Source organism: Prinia subflava, chromosome 2 (assembly GCF_021018805.1).
Source record: "Prinia subflava isolate CZ2003 ecotype Zambia chromosome 2, Cam_Psub_1.2, whole genome shotgun sequence".
Lineage (NCBI taxonomy): Eukaryota > Metazoa > Chordata > Aves > Passeriformes > Cisticolidae > Prinia > Prinia subflava.
The window spans coordinates 96,899,951-96,919,448 of record NC_086248.1 but is presented as its reverse complement, the minus strand read 5'-3'; the positions used below and the strand labels follow the sequence as shown (position 1 = coordinate 96,919,448).

General features: G+C 41.8%; 1 protein-coding gene across 2 annotated transcripts; it reads left to right on the top strand.

The window, feature by feature from the left end:
- The first annotated feature begins 1,394 nt into the window (after nucleotides 1-1,394).
- LBR (lamin B receptor) lies at nucleotides 1,395-18,453 on the top strand. 2 transcript variants are annotated; one of them, XM_063391120.1, is made up of 14 exons: nucleotides 1,395-1,544; nucleotides 5,758-5,938; nucleotides 7,384-7,572; nucleotides 8,902-8,985; nucleotides 9,393-9,570; nucleotides 9,749-9,942; nucleotides 10,621-10,675; nucleotides 11,872-12,066; nucleotides 12,694-12,797; nucleotides 13,231-13,356; nucleotides 13,454-13,622; nucleotides 14,815-14,895; nucleotides 15,002-15,124; nucleotides 16,008-18,453. In XM_063391120.1, the coding sequence occupies exons 2-14, from the start codon at nucleotides 5,774-5,776 to the stop codon at nucleotides 16,166-16,168; spliced, it is 1,824 nt and encodes a 607-aa protein (XP_063247190.1). In that variant the 5' UTR covers nucleotides 1,395-1,544; nucleotides 5,758-5,773; the 3' UTR covers nucleotides 16,169-18,453. The 2 variants fall into 2 exon arrangements, with proteins under 2 accessions (XP_063247190.1, XP_063247189.1); XM_063391119.1 differs by having other exon boundaries at nucleotides 8,899-8,985.
- The last annotated feature ends 1,045 nt before the right edge of the window (nucleotides 18,454-19,498 follow it).

Sequence of the window (19,498 nt, the reverse complement as noted above, 5' to 3'; positions counted from 1 at the left end):
TCAAACTCATGACTACCATGGGGTCTGTTTATGTCAGTTCATTTTGGCTGTGGTTTTTTGGTTTTTTTGGGTTTGGTGGTGTTTTTTTTTTTCATTTTTATTTTATGGTGATGTTGCTATTGTTTCAGGCTTCTTTTTCATCTGAGATTTTTGCTGTGTCTGCATGGCACTGGCACTTTTCTGCACGGGACAATGGTGGTCTTGTTTTTAGGGAATTTCCCGTCATTTAGGAAGCTTTATTAGGACAGAGCATCTACTTGTTAGCCAAATTTAGAAAATTTGGGAGGTCCACAAAGCTTGTGCAGACGCAAACATGTCTGTATTTCACTCTTAAAGCACTTCACCACTTTTAAGATCCCAACACTGGAAACGACTTATTTGGGTACTAAACCTCAAAGTTAAGGACGATTTGTTAACTTTTTCACAACACGGTGTGTTTCTGCCTGCTCAAGTATTGCTTTAGACTTCCTGATTTCAAAATCTGGCCAGGAACTCAAATGGCCTTTCTGGAAAAGTTGCTCCAAAAGCACAGGGGTAACCATGCCATACGCTGCTGGCTTTTAGCCCCTTTTAAAGTTTCCTTTTGGAGAGAGTTGCGTGTGCTTTTACTGCATTTTTATTGCCGTATTTTTACCACATTTTGGCTTTGTCGAGTGCTTGAGGTGCAGGGCTGGAGGGAGCTCAGCCTGCTGTTCGTCAGTGTAGGAGCACCTGTCGTCTCACCGCTTCAAAAGCCTCTTCCGCTTTTTTGCCCGTTTTATATTTCTTTTGGAGAGAGTCGGGTGTTTTCGGTGCGTTTTCACCGCCCTTTAACCACATTTTGGCTTTGTTTAGTGCTGGACGAACACAGCCTGTTGCTGGGTCAGTGTAGGAGCACTCGCTGCCTCGCCACCTCCGCTTCTTCGCCCTTTTCAATTTTACTTTTTGAGCGACACGGGATGTTGTTTTCTGCATTTTACCCACATTTTGTCATTGTTACGTGCTGGAGGTGCAGGGCTGGAAGGAGCACAGGTTGTTGTTCGGACCGCGTAGGAGTACTCGCGGTCTCGCCACCTCCGGCGCTGCGAGTGCTCCATAAACAAAACCCTCGGTTTTGTTTACACGGGCGGCTGTGCCTGGGTGGCGCAGGCGGTCTGAGCCTGCCCCCTCGCCACGACAGCCACGACCTTTCCGCCCCGCTCTCCCTCCCCTCCCGCCATCACCCCCGTGAGGGGCGGTGGGGGGAGCCGAGCGCGCCCCTTCCCCCCCTCCCCTCACGGCCGGGCGGGGCGGGGCGGGGCCGGGCGCGCGCCCCGGGGCGGGGAGGGCGGACCGCGCCATCGCTCGTGCAGCCAATGGCGCGCGGCCACCCCGCGATTCAAACGGCGCGTCCCGGCCAATGGGCGCGGTTGGCGGGCGGGCGAGGGGGCGGGGCCGTGCGCGCGGCCGTAACCGTCGCTCGGCGGGGCGGTTGTTCCCCTCAGCGGAGAGCGGCGCGCGCTCGGGCCCCGCTCCCGCCGCTCCGCGGAACCGCCTCCGGCCCGGCCCGGCGCGGGCGGCTCCAGGTAACGGCAACGGCGGCGCGCGCGGGCCGGGATACTCCCACCCTCTCCCCTCCCCCCAGCTTTTCCTTGGCGGCTTTCCCGGCGGGAAGCGTTCCGGCCGATCGCCGCGGCCGCGCTCGGGCCTCGCTCCCGGTGAGCGGGCGGGCGGCGCGGGCCCCTCGCTCGGGGCCCCGGAGGCGGCGGGGCCGAGCGGCCCCCGCTTTGTTCGGCCCCGCCGCGCCGGGCTCCGAGCGGGAGTAGGCCGCGAGGGGCGGCGCGGCCCCTCCCTTCCCCCGCGGCGGAGGCCCCGCGCCAGGCCCGGGCCGCGGGCGGGGCGGGGCCGAGGGCCGGGCCTCCGCCGGCACGTGGGGCCCTTCCTGTCTACAGCGCCGCGCCGCTGGCGGGCCCTGCCCGCGGCGTGCTGGGGGCCGCCTCCTCTCCGCTCGCAGGGTTTCCAGTGGAAACCTCTTCGGAGGAAGATCCTCGATTGCCAGCCCCAGGGTTGATGGGTTATTTTTGCCTCGAAGTTGATTTGTGCTTGTTTTTCGTAGTGAAGTTATGTTGGCTTGGACAGGGATAGGTGCCTCCACCGTTCTGACGGTGAAGAGCAAGAAATGTGGGGAGAGTAATGGTGTTGCTGTAAAGGTCCTGCACAGCTCTCTTTGGTGAATTCAGCAGTGACTTTCCGTGTATTGTTAGCCTTGACTTGCCAGCGTCTTCTTTATTTTCCTACATTTCTTCTTACCTTCAACTGGCTCTCTCCTCTGATACCCAGAACGTTGTCTAACAGCGGCGAGATGTCAGAATTAGTAAATGGAATCACTGGGTGTATGTGAGCTTTGCTCTTCCAAGAGGGAAAGACTTGTTTAGTGTTTATTTATTCTTAAAGCTGTGTACCCAGCTTCTGCTGATGGGGTGTGATCTCCCTGTGGCTACAGGGTAGCAGTCATCGCTTTCTCCACACTGAAATATCTTCCCACGTATCTAGTGAGAGAGTTATTAAGAAGATCAGAATTGCATGCATGTGGCAATATGTTTCTCAGCCAAGTTTCTTTTTAATTATCTCATTCTTGTTTGAGTCAGCAGAAACTTTTATTCTTTACCAACTTTTAAGCTCCAGGGAGATTTGCATTAATTGGCTTGGCTTGGTAAAGGATACAAAGTCCTTTTGATCCTTTCTCTTAGACTCTAGATTCCTAAAGGAAAATAGTATTGGTTCAGAAAACACAAATTTCGTCTCCTGAGTAAGTGCCTAAGCTTGCAGACAGATGTGTGTACGGTGCAGGATTCATCGGATGAGATGATATTCTTTGGATTCGTGTTTTGAAGCCCTGGGATTTCAAAAGTTTGTGCAGAACTACTGGGAAATATTAGGCTGATGTCAGCTGATACCATGAAAATTATCAGGGGTGTGCAGAGCTTGAAAGAGGAGTAAATTAAAAATGTAAACTCTGAACCAAATTTTTTTTGAAAGACTTCCTGTCTTTTCTCGGTTCCAGTAATTGCGTTTGTTGTCTGAACAGATGAAGGCTGCCTCTAAAAGGTGCAGCTTTTTGAAGTGGGATAGAAGGAATGAGGATTGCAAACCTCCCTCACAGGAGGCACTGGGGTGCAGAACAAGATGATTATTTTTGATAGGGTAGAAAGTCGCATTTATTTCTTTTAATGTTTAATGTTTGAGCTCATTATTAAGCTGTAATATTTAAGGAAAAGAATTGAAAAATACATACATTTTCCATTAATAAGATTATTCATTATTTTTGAGTCAGAAGATATTTCCACTTGCTTATTTGTTATTTTGGAATCTCATATTGGTGAGATCTATCTCAGGCTGAATTATGTGATGTTGACTTAGCTACAGGTCTTTCAACTATATTTTTAAATTTTTTAAAACTAACTTCAGCTCCTTTTGTGAACAAGGTTGGAGGAAGGGAAGGTCTTTCTGTCTTTCACAAGAATTCAATCATCAAATTACTTTTTCTTTGGGCTTTGTGTTTGTATACAGAACTACTGGGCTTTCAAATCTGGCAGAGAGCTGCATTTTATCATCCCTATGAAATTGTATTTATTCTGAAGTGATTGGTGTAAATTGGAAAAGCCGGCGTACATGTCCTTAGTAACAACTTCATGAAAAAAAGTGACCTTTTTTGGAAAAGATTCTGTTTTTTACACCTTTGTGTGAGGATCCTCCAGCCCGCTCCGGCCCGGGTTTGCCGCTGGTGCCTGAGGTGCTGCAGGTCGGGAGAGGAAACGGGCGGGGCGTGGGAAGCGGGGCAGGCAGGGGGAAGGGAAGTCATGGATCGGGGTGTGACATCGGTGACAGCGCCCGCGCTCGGGGTGCTCCGCTGCTCAGACTATTTATGGAAGAGCTGGAAGAAGCTGTGGCTGCAAGAGGTTGGGAAAGAGCAGCAGTAGATGTGTATCTCCTGAAGAACTGCCTTTGTGTGAGGAAACTGGGCAAGCGGACAGGAATGGGGATTGAGATCAGATTTAAGCAGAGGTGGCAAAGAGGAACCGGAACTGGTGTGGTGAACAAGGCAGAAAATCCATAAAGACTCCAAGACGGGGGTTAAGGAGAGAATGGAGAATTTGAAATGAAAATATGGAAGTCATAAGAAACAGGACTATGAATTTGAAGGGATTAAGCTGACTGGGATAAAAGAAAGTTGAAGGAGTGGGAATTGAGAAAGAATAAGACAGAAGCAAGAAACACTAGTTAGAAGGCAGAAGAGCTGGAGCAGCACAGGCCTAACAAGCACAGACTAGAATTCATAATTTTTCTGACTGGTAAGAGTCAGTGAAACCAAATTATAAATTTTTTCTCTCTCTTTCAAATATTATACAGCAGAGGAGATGTCCAGATGTTTCTGTTCTGAAGCAGTTTGGAGTATTAGTAATAAAATCCATATGAAGGAATTCTGCTGAGTTTTGGTTTTTTGACTGGAGAGCTACACAGGTATAAAATGTAACAGCAGCAGCAATGTCAGAAAATGCCCGAATGAGTGTTGATTGTAAAACCTCACTGAGCCCCATCCCCCAACATGTGATTGAAGGTCTGTGATTGAATATTAACAGTATTTTTTCCCCAAGAATCTCAACTTTTCACTGCAGCTTAGTTAATATGTAATGATTGTCTAGTTAAAGACTTGTGTTTACCTTAGCTTGTGTGGCTTCACATGTTATCTATAAAGCAAACAAGTTAAAATGAAATGCTTTGACACCAACCTTTTGTGGTTTGTTTCTTGTCCCTGCCGTCCCTTGTACACATGGCGCCAGTACAAATGTTTGTGTATATTTTACCTTTCAAGGTAGCCTCACTTGATACATTGAGACTAAAAATATATTCTGCTGCGGATATCTGTTTTCAGAAGGCAATGACATGACACAAAGCACTTTACAAACAGTTCTACAGGGCTTTACACTTAAAAACAACTTTCTCTAAGTTGCAGTTGTGGTTTTTTCCAGCACCTGGTGGGGTGAACCAAGGATAGCAGTCACTTACACCACGTTTGGTTAGTATGAAGTAAAAACCTGATGGTGCCGATAGACTAGATAGAATTTAAATTAGATAGAATTTAGATAGAATAGATAGAATTTAGTTTTTCAGGTTGCTGTGTGTTTGCTCTGTATTGCTTTGTTTTCCCATGGTGCCATGCAAAAGGCATGATGCCCTTGTGCTAAAGAGTGGAAAAGAAAAACATTGAACCCAGACAGGAGCTTAAATTCCAGAGTTTCCTAACTTTTGAGTGTTTGGCATAATAAATTGAAGAAAGTGTGTAATGTGGCTGTAAGTGTTGGAGAGATTGGGAATGTTTAATGTTTAGAAATCATCACTACTGTCCTTTCTGTAGAACCACAGGAAATGGCTTAGGGGACACTTCAATACCATGTAATTTGCATTTCCCTCTAGATAAGATGAGTTTCGTTATGTAATTTTGGTCAAAGATGTGCTTTGCCTAATGATGGAGATTGTACATCGTAGTTCAGCACTCGTCCAACAGATCTGAATGTTTTCCCAGAACATGCAGGTTCAGTCTTCTCTCTGTTTTAAGACTATTTCTTCATCTCTTGTTGATTTGGAAAAGAGATCACTGCTGTTTTCTTACCACACAGCCTTTTCCCAAGGGGAGACTTGTGAGTGTCTCCTTTTCAGTTACACCATACAGAGAATAGGGGAAAATGAAGCCTAATGCTTAGCTGTCTGTGGGCTGACTGATTTATTTTAATTTTCCAGGGATTCTGGTTGGAAAATGCCAAGCCGGAAGTTTGCTGATGGCGAGGTGGTGATGGGCCGCTGGCCAGGAAGTGTCCTGTACTATGAGGTACAAGTGACCAGCTACGATGATGTTGCTCATCTTTATACTGTCAAGTACAAAGATGGAACTGAACTTGCACTGAAAGAAAGTGATATAAGGGTGAGTACACGTGTATGTAATCATCAGTACTTCAGCTTATGACTGGGTAGTTGTTTTGCAAGTTTTTGTGAACTGTGTCTTCAATGAGTAATGACCCCATCTTTAAAAGTATCGTGGTTGTTCTATTTATGTCAAAAAATGTAGTATTTTTGAAGAAAGCCAAGTCTGATCCTTCAGGAACTCTCTAGCATGATTTTTCATGAAAAATTGGTTTGGCTACCTTACAAAGGTAGTAATCAGTCAGCTGATAATAATTCGATGGTTTTCCATCTCTAAACAAGAAAATTTGATAACAAATGGAAAATGCAGTTAAATGTCACTGTAAATATAAACAGTGCATGCCCCTCAAGCACATACTTGAAACATCTGCAAAGAGCTTTTCCTGGTTTAGGTCCTCAAAGGTATTCATGAGGTATTGTGCTGTATTTGTGACAATTACAAACCTTTAGAAAGGTTCATGTCATATAAGGACATTGCTTCCTCTTTACATATCTTTATTTCATTTTTTTGTTATTAATAAAGGCCTTTAAAACTTCATAGAAGTTCCAGTTGAAAGTCAGTAATGCAGGAGGAAAAAATCCTGTTTGAACGTTCACTGTAGTTCATTTATGGCCTGTTCTGAAACCTGCATAGGTTCAAGGCCAGCTCGTGTGTCTTTATCTGAACTATAGTGTCACTTCTTGGTGGCAGTGTCCATGTCCAGTAACTGGCTTTCTCTTTTGGGACCAAAATATTTCTGCCTTGTGGCAGGCAGCTGTTTTCACTGTTTCAAGACTTTCTGACTTGTTACTTCTGGATGCAGGTTAGCAGAATTAAGCTGGGAAAATGCCTTTCTTTGTCATGAAACATTTATGTGTTATAAAAGTTGCATTGTGGAAATTTTACATGCAGAAATCAGCATTGTAGACTTCACAGTGAAATCAAAAAGTGCTTTTGGAGTAAATTGTTTATGGGATTAGTTCCCAGATACAATGAAATGATTGGGACAACTTGGGGTTTTTAGTGTCGATTTGCTCTGTGTTGCCTCACACAGATGAAGAGCATTGCTGTGTCAAGTGCATCAATAAAGCTGAGCAGTGGGAGTGAGAGCCCTCTGGGGGCTCAAGAGACAGCTCTTGTTTCCTTTCCCTGTGCACAGGATTGAGAGGCTGCTGTGCCCAACAGCTTGGGGCTCACTTTGGTAGCTTACAGCCACAGCCTCTTTTCTGTAGCTTCAGCAGGAATTGCCAGCAGCAGTTGGACTTGGAACGGGCTTGTTTGGGAATTGCCAGCAGAATGAGGTTTCTGCAGTTGCTATTTCTTAACAGCCTTTGTAGAGCATCGGTAGAGGAAATGCGAGACAGATCTATAGAACTATGCCAGAGTCCTCATCACAGCCCCCGTGTTTCTAAAATTGTTCTTTGGGACAGAGATAAGATTTTGCTTTCTTTCCATCTTTCTTTCAGTCACAGTCATCGTTCAAGCACAGGAAGAGCCAGTCTTCTTCAAGCTCTCCCTCCAGAAGAAGTAGCAGCAGGTCTCGCTCTCGGTCTCCTGGTCGGCCAGCGAGGGGCAGACGCCGTTCTGCTTCCCAAAGCAGGGAGCCCAAAGATGACAAAAAGAAAACCATTCAGGAGACCAGCTTAGCTCCACCGGTATTAGTCTTGTTTGTTGGTTTTTGTTTGTGAGTTTGCTGAAATTTCATTAAAAGGTACTTCTGCTATTTGTGAAAGATGAATTTTATGCAGACTGAGTTTATCATTGTAAAAGCCAGTTCATGTTCCCTGCACAGCATAATTATCTGCAAATGTATATCTCAGAACTGCCTTTTTTTTTCTTTAGAAATAGGGTTTCTAACTTGCAAATTCTGAGGAAATTCTTGAGAGGTAAACCAAGGTTATAAAGTTCCAGTTGAATTTGGTGATGCTGTCAACTTCTCAGAATCCAAACAAATAGAATTTTTTTAATATTTAATGTTGAAGTCGTTGTTAGCCATGTGCTTCTGCTGGTGAAATGGGGCAAAGGAGGTTAGCTTACATTTAGATGTGTTAATTGGTACATAGCAGGCAGGTATTAGGATTTGAAATGAAATGAGATCTGTTACCATATACAGTTTGTTACAATAGTAGGAGAAAACACAGTGTGAAATATTTAAATATGGCCTTGCTGATGGATAATATTGCAAAACTGGTTTCATTATAAAAACTAACCTGTAAGGATCTCTAAGTTTACCAATATCTGGTATTTAGCTGAAATTCAGTAGGTTTGCTCTTAGCATTTTTGTGAAGATTGAGTGCCAAAAATGGTTCTGGTGGTCTTTAAGTGAGGAGCAGAGGTGGTGTTTCTCTGTGAAGAAACAAACAGCATTTCTTCTGCCCCTTGTGCCCTTGAGATGGCTTCTCACTTGTCTGGGACACAGTCCCTGGAACTGGAAATGTGCTCTGCTGACCTCTTGAAAATGAACAGGTTCTAGTTATGTTTCAGCTAAACTAAACCAGATTAATACTAACTAGCTAGATAGGTTTAGTAAATTAGTGCTCTGAGGCACTGAAGCAGTTGTGGGGTTTGTTTTGCAGTGAGCTTCTCTGAGTTGTGTGATCCAGTGCCTGTGGATCACAAGCTGGTTTTAAGTAGTTTTTTAGCCAGCATCTACTGTTTACTTTTTGTACTTTTAACCTTTTGGGTTAAAGGGATTAAAAAAAATCTTTGGTGGTTTTGTCGTGGCTTCTGTCTGAAGAATAGGATTGATCTGTTGGCTCTTGTGTGACTGGAAAGACCGGGTTCTCTTCAACAAAACTGTAGTTGAAATAAAACATATGAGTCATGTCTTCCCAGAGTTGTGTAAGCTAGACTCACGAGAAGAATTTTTATGAGAGAATTTATATCTTCAAAGATATTTTACGGAAAACCAAACTTCCAGTTCTGCAGGACAATGCCATATGTAGGACACTGAAAGCTTAAACTGTGTTTCTTCTTTTAAGCAGAAACCAAGTGAGAATAACACCAAAAGGTACAATGGTGAACCTGAAAGTACAGAAAAAAACGACACATCCTGCATCATGTTGGAGGTAGGAACACGGAATTTGCTCTTAGGTTTTTTCATGTTGCTAGCTTGGTTCTGTCAGAAATTCCTAGAAAAGGGCAATACAATAATCAAGTAGAAATAGAAGGCAACATAAAACATTGCTAGAGAAAAAGTGTGGGTTTTTTGCCTTAGTCCTGATTGTTATCTAATGCCCAGGCATAGGCAGAAGGGAAGGGAGGAGGGTGGCAATGGATGATCTGTACTGGAACTGCTGCTGAGCGGTAACCATGGCCTAGTAGGTTACAGTGCCTGGTTTCAGCAGTCTCTTTATGGATAATTGTATATTGGTGTTTTATAGTGAGTAATGTCCTCTGAAATCGAAAATATTCTACTGAAATAAAGTAAAATCACTGGGAAACTTTTTAGTAAATTTTTTTTATTCATTCACAGCAAAAGTTAAAACCAGACCTGGAAGTGAAGCGTGTGCTTGAGCAGTACAGCTTGCGTTCGAGGAAAGATGACAAGAAAAAGGAAGAGATCTATTCAGAGAAAAAAACTTTTGTGGCTGTAAAACCAATTGAGAAAATACCAACAAAAACAAAGGAGCTGGAGTTTGGAGGAAGAATTGGTACGTGTGTAAATTATCTTAATAGTTGAAAATGAGTACTATTTTGTGTGTTTTTACTTATTGACCATACTGTCATGTCAAGAACTGCTTTTTGGACCTTGGCTGCAGAATTCAGAGTAAAATTCAACTATTCTTTTTATTTTCTGTCCTTCTAACATGCCGTGATGTCTGTTTACAGGCACCTTCACGCTGATGCTTGTCCTGCCTGCTACTGTATTGTACTTGCTGTCGATGTGCAAACAAGATGATCCGAGTCTCCTGAACGTCCCTCCTCTGCCAGCGCTTGAGAGTCTCTGGGACGGGAGGGTGTTTGGTATCTGTCTTCTGTGGTTTTCCCTTCAAGCTGTTTTTCACTTGCTGCCAATTGGAAAGGTAGGCTGTTGGGAGCAATTGGGTCTTCATGGGCAACTGAACTGTGTGTTAGGCTGGAAGGGGTTAAGAATTTTTGCATTTCAGAGCCTTTCAGTAGAGAAGGCAGAAGGCATTTTGTTGGCATTCAGATCAAAGTGTGGATAAACCTGGCTTGATAGAATTCTAGAAGAATTTCAGATATCTGACTTAAATGCACAAACTATTTTGATATTTGGGTTCTTATGGAGATGCAGCATTTTGGAATGTAATCTTCCTTTACAGAAAGCTATAAACCATTCTAGCCACATGCATGTCAAGCAAAGGCTCTCCTTCCCTCTGGTGACTTGAGGGTTACTGCAGATTCTGACAGGACACTCAGAAGTAGATCAATCGTGTTTTGTTATTGTACATGTTCACAGTGATTGGAGCAATTCTCCTTGCTTCAGGCTGGTTAGAAAGAGGTTTATTTTAAAATTGTTTTTATTTGAAACTTAATCTTTTTCATTTGCTATCCAGAGTATGTTTTTTAGAACAATGAGCATGTTTTAGAACAAAGCATGAGCTTCAGGTTTGAGTGTGTCCAGCTGGTTGCTTTGACTGAATGTTTTCCTGGTCCTGGCAGAGTTGAGCTTGTTTTACCTCCCCTGAAGGGCCCACAGAAAAATACTTTGTTGAACATGAAGACTTTATTTCTCCTAGGTTGTAGAAGGCCTGCCTCTTTCCAATGGGAGGAAACTGCAATACCGGATAAATGGTAAGCATGTTGCAGTTGGTTGTTCTGAAACGATTCCACTGCATGACTTGCAGTGCTCAGCACCATAAAATACAAATGTTGAAGGATACAGTGACCAGAGAGTGTATCTGTTGTGAATCTTGGATAAAATAGGATGAGCCTTTTCCTGGAAAGAGGTGGGTAGTAATCATCAGGAACTAAGTGCCCCAAGAGCAAGATACTACACTGTACAGGGTTGGTAGTGGAATCCAAGTACCAAATTAAAAAGCTGAGATTTGTCATAGGCTGCTAAGATGCACCATTTTAAAGCTGGAATAGGGCTGTAAGTAATAGAAACAAGAGGAATTGCATCCTGCAAAAAGGAATTGCATCCTGCAAAAGTGAGTCTCCAGTTTCATTGAGGCTGTCTCATACCTGTCTTGATTTTGGACTTTTGTCTTTAGTCATGCCATAGTGCTACAATTCTTTGTGCCCTCTGATAAAGAGAGGAAATAAGCTACATAATTTGGATTATTTCTAAAAAGCCATCATCTTAGTTCTTTAAAAGCTAATTTTCATAGCAAGTTCAAAAGCCCTCTTGAGGGAAGGGAAGGACAGGAGGCACAGGGCACAAAGTGAAGTACAGGAGGTTCCATCTGAACTAGAGCAGGTGAACTCTGGAGGTTCCTTCTAAGCACAACCCCTGTGACCCTGTGAAGGAATCTGTAGAAAGTCCTTAGCTGACAGCAGCAGAGAACTCCCTGCTCCTCTTTGGGCATCAATCCTTCTGCATGATTTTATACTCTCAAAGTATGCAAAAGTTTTTGTGTTCAAGTTTTGACTTGATAAATCATTTTAATACTTTATTGCTGCTATCTGTATAAAATATATATGAAGATAATTCAAAGATGATTCATTATCCATTAGCAGTGTCAGTGTCCATTTTTCTACTAAAAATCTGAAATTGGATCCTATGGCATAAAAAATTGAGAAGTATTGAGTGTTCCTGCCTCTTGTCCTTTTGACGGATACAGTTTCAGGACTTAGAGTCTCTCAGCTATAATGCTGTGCCCCAGAAGTTTGAACCATGGGATGTCCAAGATGTTACTGGAATATGGGCAAATACTGGGAGAAGTAAAAATGCAGAAAGGTTGGATTAGGTAGGTCCTAGGAGAATGATAAATTGGGGTTTTTTTAAAATTATTTTGACTAATATGTCTTTCTTCTATGTCCTTTAGGGTTTTATGCTTTTATTTTGACTGCTGCAGCTATTGGAGTTTTATTGTACTTTCAATTTGAGCTTCATTATTTGTACGATCACTTCATGCAGTTTGCAGTGTCAGCTGCAGCTTTTTCTTTGGCACTGAGCATTTATCTGTACGTTCGTTCCCTGAAAGCACCTGAGGAAGAACTAGCACCAGGTGGAAATTCTGGTGAGTTGGAACATTCTGGATAATTTCTTTCCAGTTGTTTGCTATAGTTTCATTTTTACAAATGGAAGACTAGATTTAGGGCTGGTTATTATAAGACCTCAACTTTTACTTTGCTCTGGGGAGTGGTTTGTTTGTTTGTTTGTTTGTTTTTTGTTTTTCCTCCCAAACTCAGTGTCAGATATCATGAAGTCAGGGCATGTTATTTTCCTTCTTGTCCACCTTTTCTGATGGATGGGTAATTGTCACAGCTGAAGGGAATTTTTTCCCAGACAAAGGCAATTAAATGGAGAAAATGTAAAATTAATTAATGCCATATGATCATGTGATGTGATCTTCAGGACAAGGCTGAAATTAAAGGAGGAACAAGTGTCAGGGAGAACTTCAAAAGTGATTAGTCCTCCTAATAAATAAAATACTAAAGTATTAACTGTGCATCTTAAAATATAAGCTGTGTAGCTTTTCTTTTGTAGTTTGCACATACTGTTAAAAAATCCTTTTTTTTTACCAATTTTATAAAAATTTGTAATGAGAGAACAAGAGTGGAAAATGGGATTTTATTTATGGGGAGGAGTGTAGTTGCAGATAAAAGGAAGAGAATTGCTAACAGAACTTGTGTCTTACCCGCAGGGTATTTTATTTATGATTTTTTTACTGGACATGAATTAAACCCTCGTATTGGTAATTTTGACCTCAAATTCTTCTGTGAGTTGCGTCCAGGATTAATTGGCTGGGTGAGTCAGTAATCTGAGTTATTTTATTTGCTTAAATATTACACAGAGGGACTTTTTTACATACACACACACATAATTGATATTAAGGAGATATATATGTATAGATATATTTATAAGTACTCTATATCTGCTTATAAATGAGTACTGAAAAACAATTCCGCATAGCTCGTTTTTTAATGACCATTTTTATTCACTTGAAGGAAATTTCTAGCTTCTTTGTTTTGTGGCAAATGAAAACCCTTTTAAAGTATTCATATGTTGAGGTTATACAGCTTCAGAAATGTGGTTTGTTGCAAACTGACTTGTGTAATAGTTTGTTTTTTTAAACTTAAACATTGGTCAAAAATACCTGTAGTAAAATGTCCTGTAGTGTAATAGAAATGACCACTTTCTTTTACATGTAAATTCTAAAATAAAATCTTTTCTAACTTAGGTTGTTATAAACTTGGCAATGCTCTTGGCTGAGATGAAGATCCACAATCTCAGTGTGCCATCCCTGTCCATGATTCTTGTGAACAGCTTCCAGCTTCTCTATGTGGTGGATGCTCTTTGGTATGAGGTAAATGCCAATCCTCTTCAACTGTTTCCATTTCTAATGACAATGTGAAGAGAAGGAAGCTTTGGAAATGCTAAAATTCCTTCCTCCTTGTTTCTAGGAAGCTGTTTTGACCACAATGGACATTACCCATGATGGATTTGGATTCATGTTGGCATTTGGAGATTTGGTGTGGGTTCCATTTGTCTACAGCCTGCAGGCCTTCTACTTAGTGGGTCACCCCACCACAATTACTTGGCCTGTTGCTGCAGCAATTACAGTTCTGAACTGTAAGTTACAGGAAATGTTACTGTTGCTCTTGGTTACAACATAGTTCTGATTTTTGAGATGGGAGGTGAAGCTTTAGCTCAGATGCAGCAGTCATGGTCTGGCTACTGTGAAATACAAAGAATATAATAAACTCTTATTTTAGCAAATGAAGGATAGGTAAGACTCTGAACACCTAATTGTTCTATTGAGAGGCAGCTCTAGGTGGGTGCTGTCTGGAGTTGAAGAAGTGACTTAACATATTTTGAATTTAATAGATGCCTTTTTAAGTCAACCTGGCTGACTCATTAAAAAAAAGTCAGTACCTTGTTGGCTACACTACTGAATCCAAGGAAAAATTAACTACATCTCCTTCCCTGATGACTGTGGTTACAGATGTGTGTCAGTAGAAAACATCTTTTTTCATCAAAGCTGAGTGCTTTGAGAAGATCTCACATCTTTAAGCAACCTTAAATTTGCACCAACGTAGCCTTGTTGTCCCTGTTATCTGAATAGGAAACCCAAAAAAACCCACTCATATTTTGTAGACATGACAAAGAATTGGGAAAAATGAGAAGATGTACAACTTAATAGGTGCAATACTGAAAAACAGAAAATAATTTACATCTTCACCTAATGTTTTTTCTTGTGTTTCTATTTATTTTTAATAATATCTTTATTCAAAGTATGTTGTGATCATCTTTTTTCAATGCAGCTTTGGAAAAAGCGAGTTTAGGCTGCTGTGTGAAAATTATGGGGGATATGAATTTCAAACCCAGATAATTCATTGCCTGGTTCTTCTTTATCATGACCCTGTAAATAGGTGGTCAGTTTATGGAGTAGGGGCTGTAACAAAGTGCTAGGCTGCTAAATAGAGCTGTAATCATACAAAGTGTCTGCCTTCACTACCTGATGTGAATTTCAAGCTCAGTGTGACATTAAAAAGCTCAGATACAGATGTAAAAGTAGATGTGAAAATAAAGGTTCTTCAGAATCTCTTCAAAGTTAGTCAGTAATGAGGGGGAGCAAATGGAATGCAGGTTTCCAATGGCATTTCTGTCTTGTTGGAGCTCTCAGAACCAGAAAATACCAGTTGAATCTCTGGGGAAAAGGCTTTGGTGGAGTAAGTGTGGCAAAGGGCATATGAGTGTTTTTGTTGAAGCTGAGAATACTGGAAAATACTGAAAATGCAAAACACATCCTGTTTCTTTTCAGGTGTTGGGTATTACATATTCCGTAGTGCAAACTCTCAGAAAAACAATTTCCGGCGGAATCCATCAGATCCCAAATTGGCCAGTGAGTACATTTTTTATTCCATTGGCTGTGATTTTGTTCCATGGCTTTTTGTAGTATTTAAATACGTATTTCAATCACTGCATTGACCACAACACTCTGTTCACAGATCTGAAATTTATACCCACTGCAACTGGGAAAGGGCTTCTCGTCACGGGTTGGTGGGGCTTTGTTCGTCACCCTAATTACCTCGGTGACATCATCATGGCTCTGGCGTGGTCCCTGCCCTGTGGTGAGTTTCTGAGACCAAAGTGGATTTTAGCAAAAATGCTTTTATCTCTTGCATCTGACTGGGATTGAAATGCCAAGTGGTAATTATTTGAGCTAATAAACCCCACTGAATGGCAGATTTCTGTGTCATAAGTCTAATGCAGCACATTTTCTCTTCCATTTTACCCTTTCTAACTTGCTGAGGATTTGACATATACTGAAGATTTTACTCATCTTTCTGACACTTTATCATTCAATAACCATGGGACTTACTTGCTAATTAGCTGTTCTTTAAATTTTTTAGGCTAGTGAGTGTGTATTCAGCTAAAGTTCCCCAAAAGTGGGAGCTTACTTGCAGACAAGGGCCACCATATACATGGATGACTTGAAGTGAAGTACATTTAAAAGAAAGGTCATAAAACACAGTGAAATTATCTTTCAAAATGTTTGTTATACGCAGGGTTCCTTGTACTGGGCACCCAGAGCTGGACACAGCGTGCAGGTGGGGTCTCAGTAGAGCAGAGGTCTGGGTTAAAGCCAGAACCTGCTGCCACGCTCCTCCTGGTGCAGCCCTGAGTACAGTTGGCTTTTTGGGCTGCAGTCTCACATTTCTGGGTCATTTCCAGTTCTTTGCATCCACAAGTCAAGTCGTGTACTCTGAGCAAAGCTGGACTCATGTCTGCAGCCAGAATAGAGAAAACCTTCTGCGGGGCAGAGATTTGAGTGGAAGTTTCTATGTGTGAACATGTCTCAGAGTATTTGCACTATCCTGTTGAATATTGGATACTTTAGGAGTATAAAATGCTTCAGCCTTGAACAAGTGTGTGTCACCAGCTTTGAAGATGTTAATAGCTGCCATCTCTGGATTTTTGCCCTGTGTCTGAGCTGACTTTCTCCCTTTGCAGGTTTTAATCACATTTTACCCTATTTCTACGTGATCTATTTCATCTGCCTGCTGGTTCACCGCGAGGCTCGTGACGAGCACCACTGCAAGCAGAAGTACGGCCTGGCGTGGGAGAGGTACTGCCAGCGCGTCCCGTATCGCATATTCCCCTACATCTACTAGAGCACTCCGGGGGCCTGGTGGCACCGCCGTGCCACAGGTGGTTCTTGCAGAGAAAAAGATACCTCTTACCTTTGCACTTGGTCATTTGTTATTTAGGCTTCTAAAGAAAACAAAACAAACAAAACCCGACCAAACCTTGGAGTGCGTCAAAGGTGTTATTTGCAAGTAATCTTCAAGATGTGAGTTACATGGACTGACTGTCTGTGACTTCAATTTTTTAAAAATGGTGAATTTTCAAAACTCTTCGAGCCCTAATTTTTCAAGCTAAATTTTATCTAGAATTCTGAGTTTACATTTTTTTATTGCATTTAATTAAGCACTGTGATGTAAAGTATATTATTTTCTTAATACAATAAATGCTGAAATTCCATCCAGTTCATTTTTTGGTGTTACTCGTACCACCTAACTTCAGATGTCCAATTTAGTTGCCTGAATTAGAGGAGCAGCAGGGTCTTTTTGGTCAGTGGAGCTGGAAGCAGAGGATTTGACCCACATGAAGGACCTGCAGCCCCACGGCCAGAGCTGGCACAGCTCAGCTGGATGGTTGTTCCCCTCCTGGCTTTTCATTGATGGCATTTTTTTAGTCAGAGAGGCTCAGCTGGCCCCTCCTGGCCTGCACCTGCAGGAGGACAGAGAGATGGAAGTGGGAGAGGAGGCACAGCCATTCCCTTCTCCCAGCCCTCCTTGTTGAGGCAGTTCCAGCACAGCCCAGGGGCTGCTGCCTGGCAGTGCCTCTGGCCCTGGCGTTGGAAGCTGTGCTTGTGGCTCACGCCCCGGGGGAGGTGAAACACTTCAAACACTTGCTGTGGCTGTGGAAGGGAGTAGTGAACCCTCAGCTTGCCCCTGGCATTGAACAGGGGGTAAAAAGTGTGCAGGGTCTGCCTGTTAGGCACAAAAGGATAAAATGACCACAGTTGGCTTCTTCTGGTCTGTGTAAATTAAGTCTTAATGTACCATAGTGTTTACCGCGTGTGTATAATAAAGCCTCCACGTTTTTGCTGTACAGTGTTTGGGTTTGAAAAATGCAACAGCTTTTTTAGAAACAGGAGAAATCAGTAACTAAACCAATTTCCAGTAATTTTTAAAAAAATGTTAATTGAATAAAGGGTTTTGTAAATTAATGTAGTTAATTCTTGAAACAATTGAAGTATTCATTTAAATATTTGTATTGACAGATATGCTATGAAAATATAGGAAATGCTCCTCAATCCAAAGTTGTTTTTTTGGTTTCTTTTTGTTTTTAATTTGGCATTGCTACCTCATATGTAGGTGTTGCCTTTTGTACTGTTGCAGATAGAGAAATAGCTATTTTTTGCTATTGCTATTTAAAACAACATTTTTTACATGAGCCTGTGGTTAAACTCAACCACTTTCTAATATATTTTTGTATATATGACTTTTGAACTAATGTATGTGTTCTGGTCACTAGCTGTGTTCTTTGTCTAACTGGCTGTAAATGAGATGCCCATGCGGTATTTACTTCATAAGTAGAATAATTTTACTGAAATATTCTTGCTTAATGAATTAGCTTTTATTCTGTTGTCACAAGTAAGAGCTTTTCACCCACTGTACATGAGGTTTATAGCACAAGTTGCCCTAAAAAGCTTATTAAATATTGAATAAAGTGAAGATGCTTCTGGACTTGCTTGCAGGAGTGTTCCTAATAAATTGGAATGTTATTTATCAATTTTTTCAGTTATTTTAAAATGTTGATGTAATTGAAATCTAGCATGTAATTTTTTTAATAAAATAACCTATTTTGTACACGGGCATTTTTTAAAGATAATTGTACAATTGAAGTGTATATAATGTAGCTTGATTGTTGGTGTTGTAAGGAAATTGTTTTAAGACAAGTGCTTTGATTGCTGGCAGAAAATAGCAGTGCCTCTAACAAGACTCGAGAGAATTCGCTCCTGTGAAGCAGCAGATTAAACTGGGATATTGCTGTTTTCAGTGCTTGCTGAGTGAATTGATGGGAAATGGAGAAATCATTAAATGGCCCTGGTGTGCAGCTGGTCTTTTAAAGGCTGCTGAAGGAAGGGGCTGCTTTGATTCCTCAGCCTGCAAAGCAGGAGCTGCTCCTGCTGCTCTTCTCAGTTTTATCTGTTGCCACACAAGGTTGTTCAAATGTCACTCGGAGCCCTTGTCTTTCAGAACCTGATCCTGACCAATGACAACTTCAGTCCATTTACATGCTGAATTTTATGTGAATTTCATTTTGAAGTAACTGGTTTTAATACAGACAAGCCTCTGAGCTAAAATAAAGGTTTTGCTTAAAGCTCTAAGCAGTGCATTTTTTTCCAGTTCATGGGGATGGATATCTGATAAAAATGACATTGATTTTCCTTATTTAGTGCAGGTGTGAGTTACCTGTGTTTGTGGGGTGAGTGCTATGAGCTCGTGTGTGATGCTTCTCTTAGTCTGCCTTTTCTTCTTCCCTTCTGCTACTCAAAAACAAAAAATCAGCTGTAGAAATACAGAATTAACACTCAGTTTTGCCTATAAGATTTTATTTTCCCGCAGAGCCTCTATTAGAAGTCAGAACCAAACCCTAATAGGCTGTATCCACATAAAGGGTTACTGCACAGGAAATAAATGTAAGTTTGGCCTACAGGACTGGAGTGGAAATACGATACAGGAACAGGAGTTACAGTTTTGCTTACAGAAGGATATTTTCCCATAGGTAATAAAAATGTTTGTTTAAATTACATTTGCCAGAGCTCATGAAAACCTCACCAGGAACACAGTTCCTGCCTCTTGGGGAGTGAAAGCTGTTTGGGGGAGTGGGTGGAAAACCTTTCCTGTGTGTGGATGGGGAACATATTGCACTGTCTGTACAGAACTGTTTTCTGCTGGGGAAGTTCCCTTAAATTAGAAGGAAATACTTTGATGGAGCTTATACTTTTTAATATTTAAAAAGAAATCTTAACCAGCAAAGTTTTTAACAAGTATTTTTCAAATATCTTCTCTACCTTTTTGTATATCCGAGTGTCAGCAATAACAGTGTTACCGAATGTCAGAAGAAACACTTTGTGTCCCAGCGTGAGAGTGGGGAAACCTTTTTGAAGGAAAAATTGGAAGCTGGCCAAACTGGACTGGTGCTTTTGTGTGTGAGAGTGTGTGTGTGTGATTGTCATATTCCCATCATGTCAGCATCCCATCCATCTTCCTCAGAACACAATCCGGTGCTGCAGCCAGATGTTTCCAGTACTTTTCCTTCTGCAGCTCGAGGTAGGTGGTTCCCCTGCCCTGTGAGTAGGGATAGGGAATGCCAGGGATTGCAGCAAAACCTTTTCCCGTTTCCCCTGGTGCTGCATCTCAAGCTGCAGA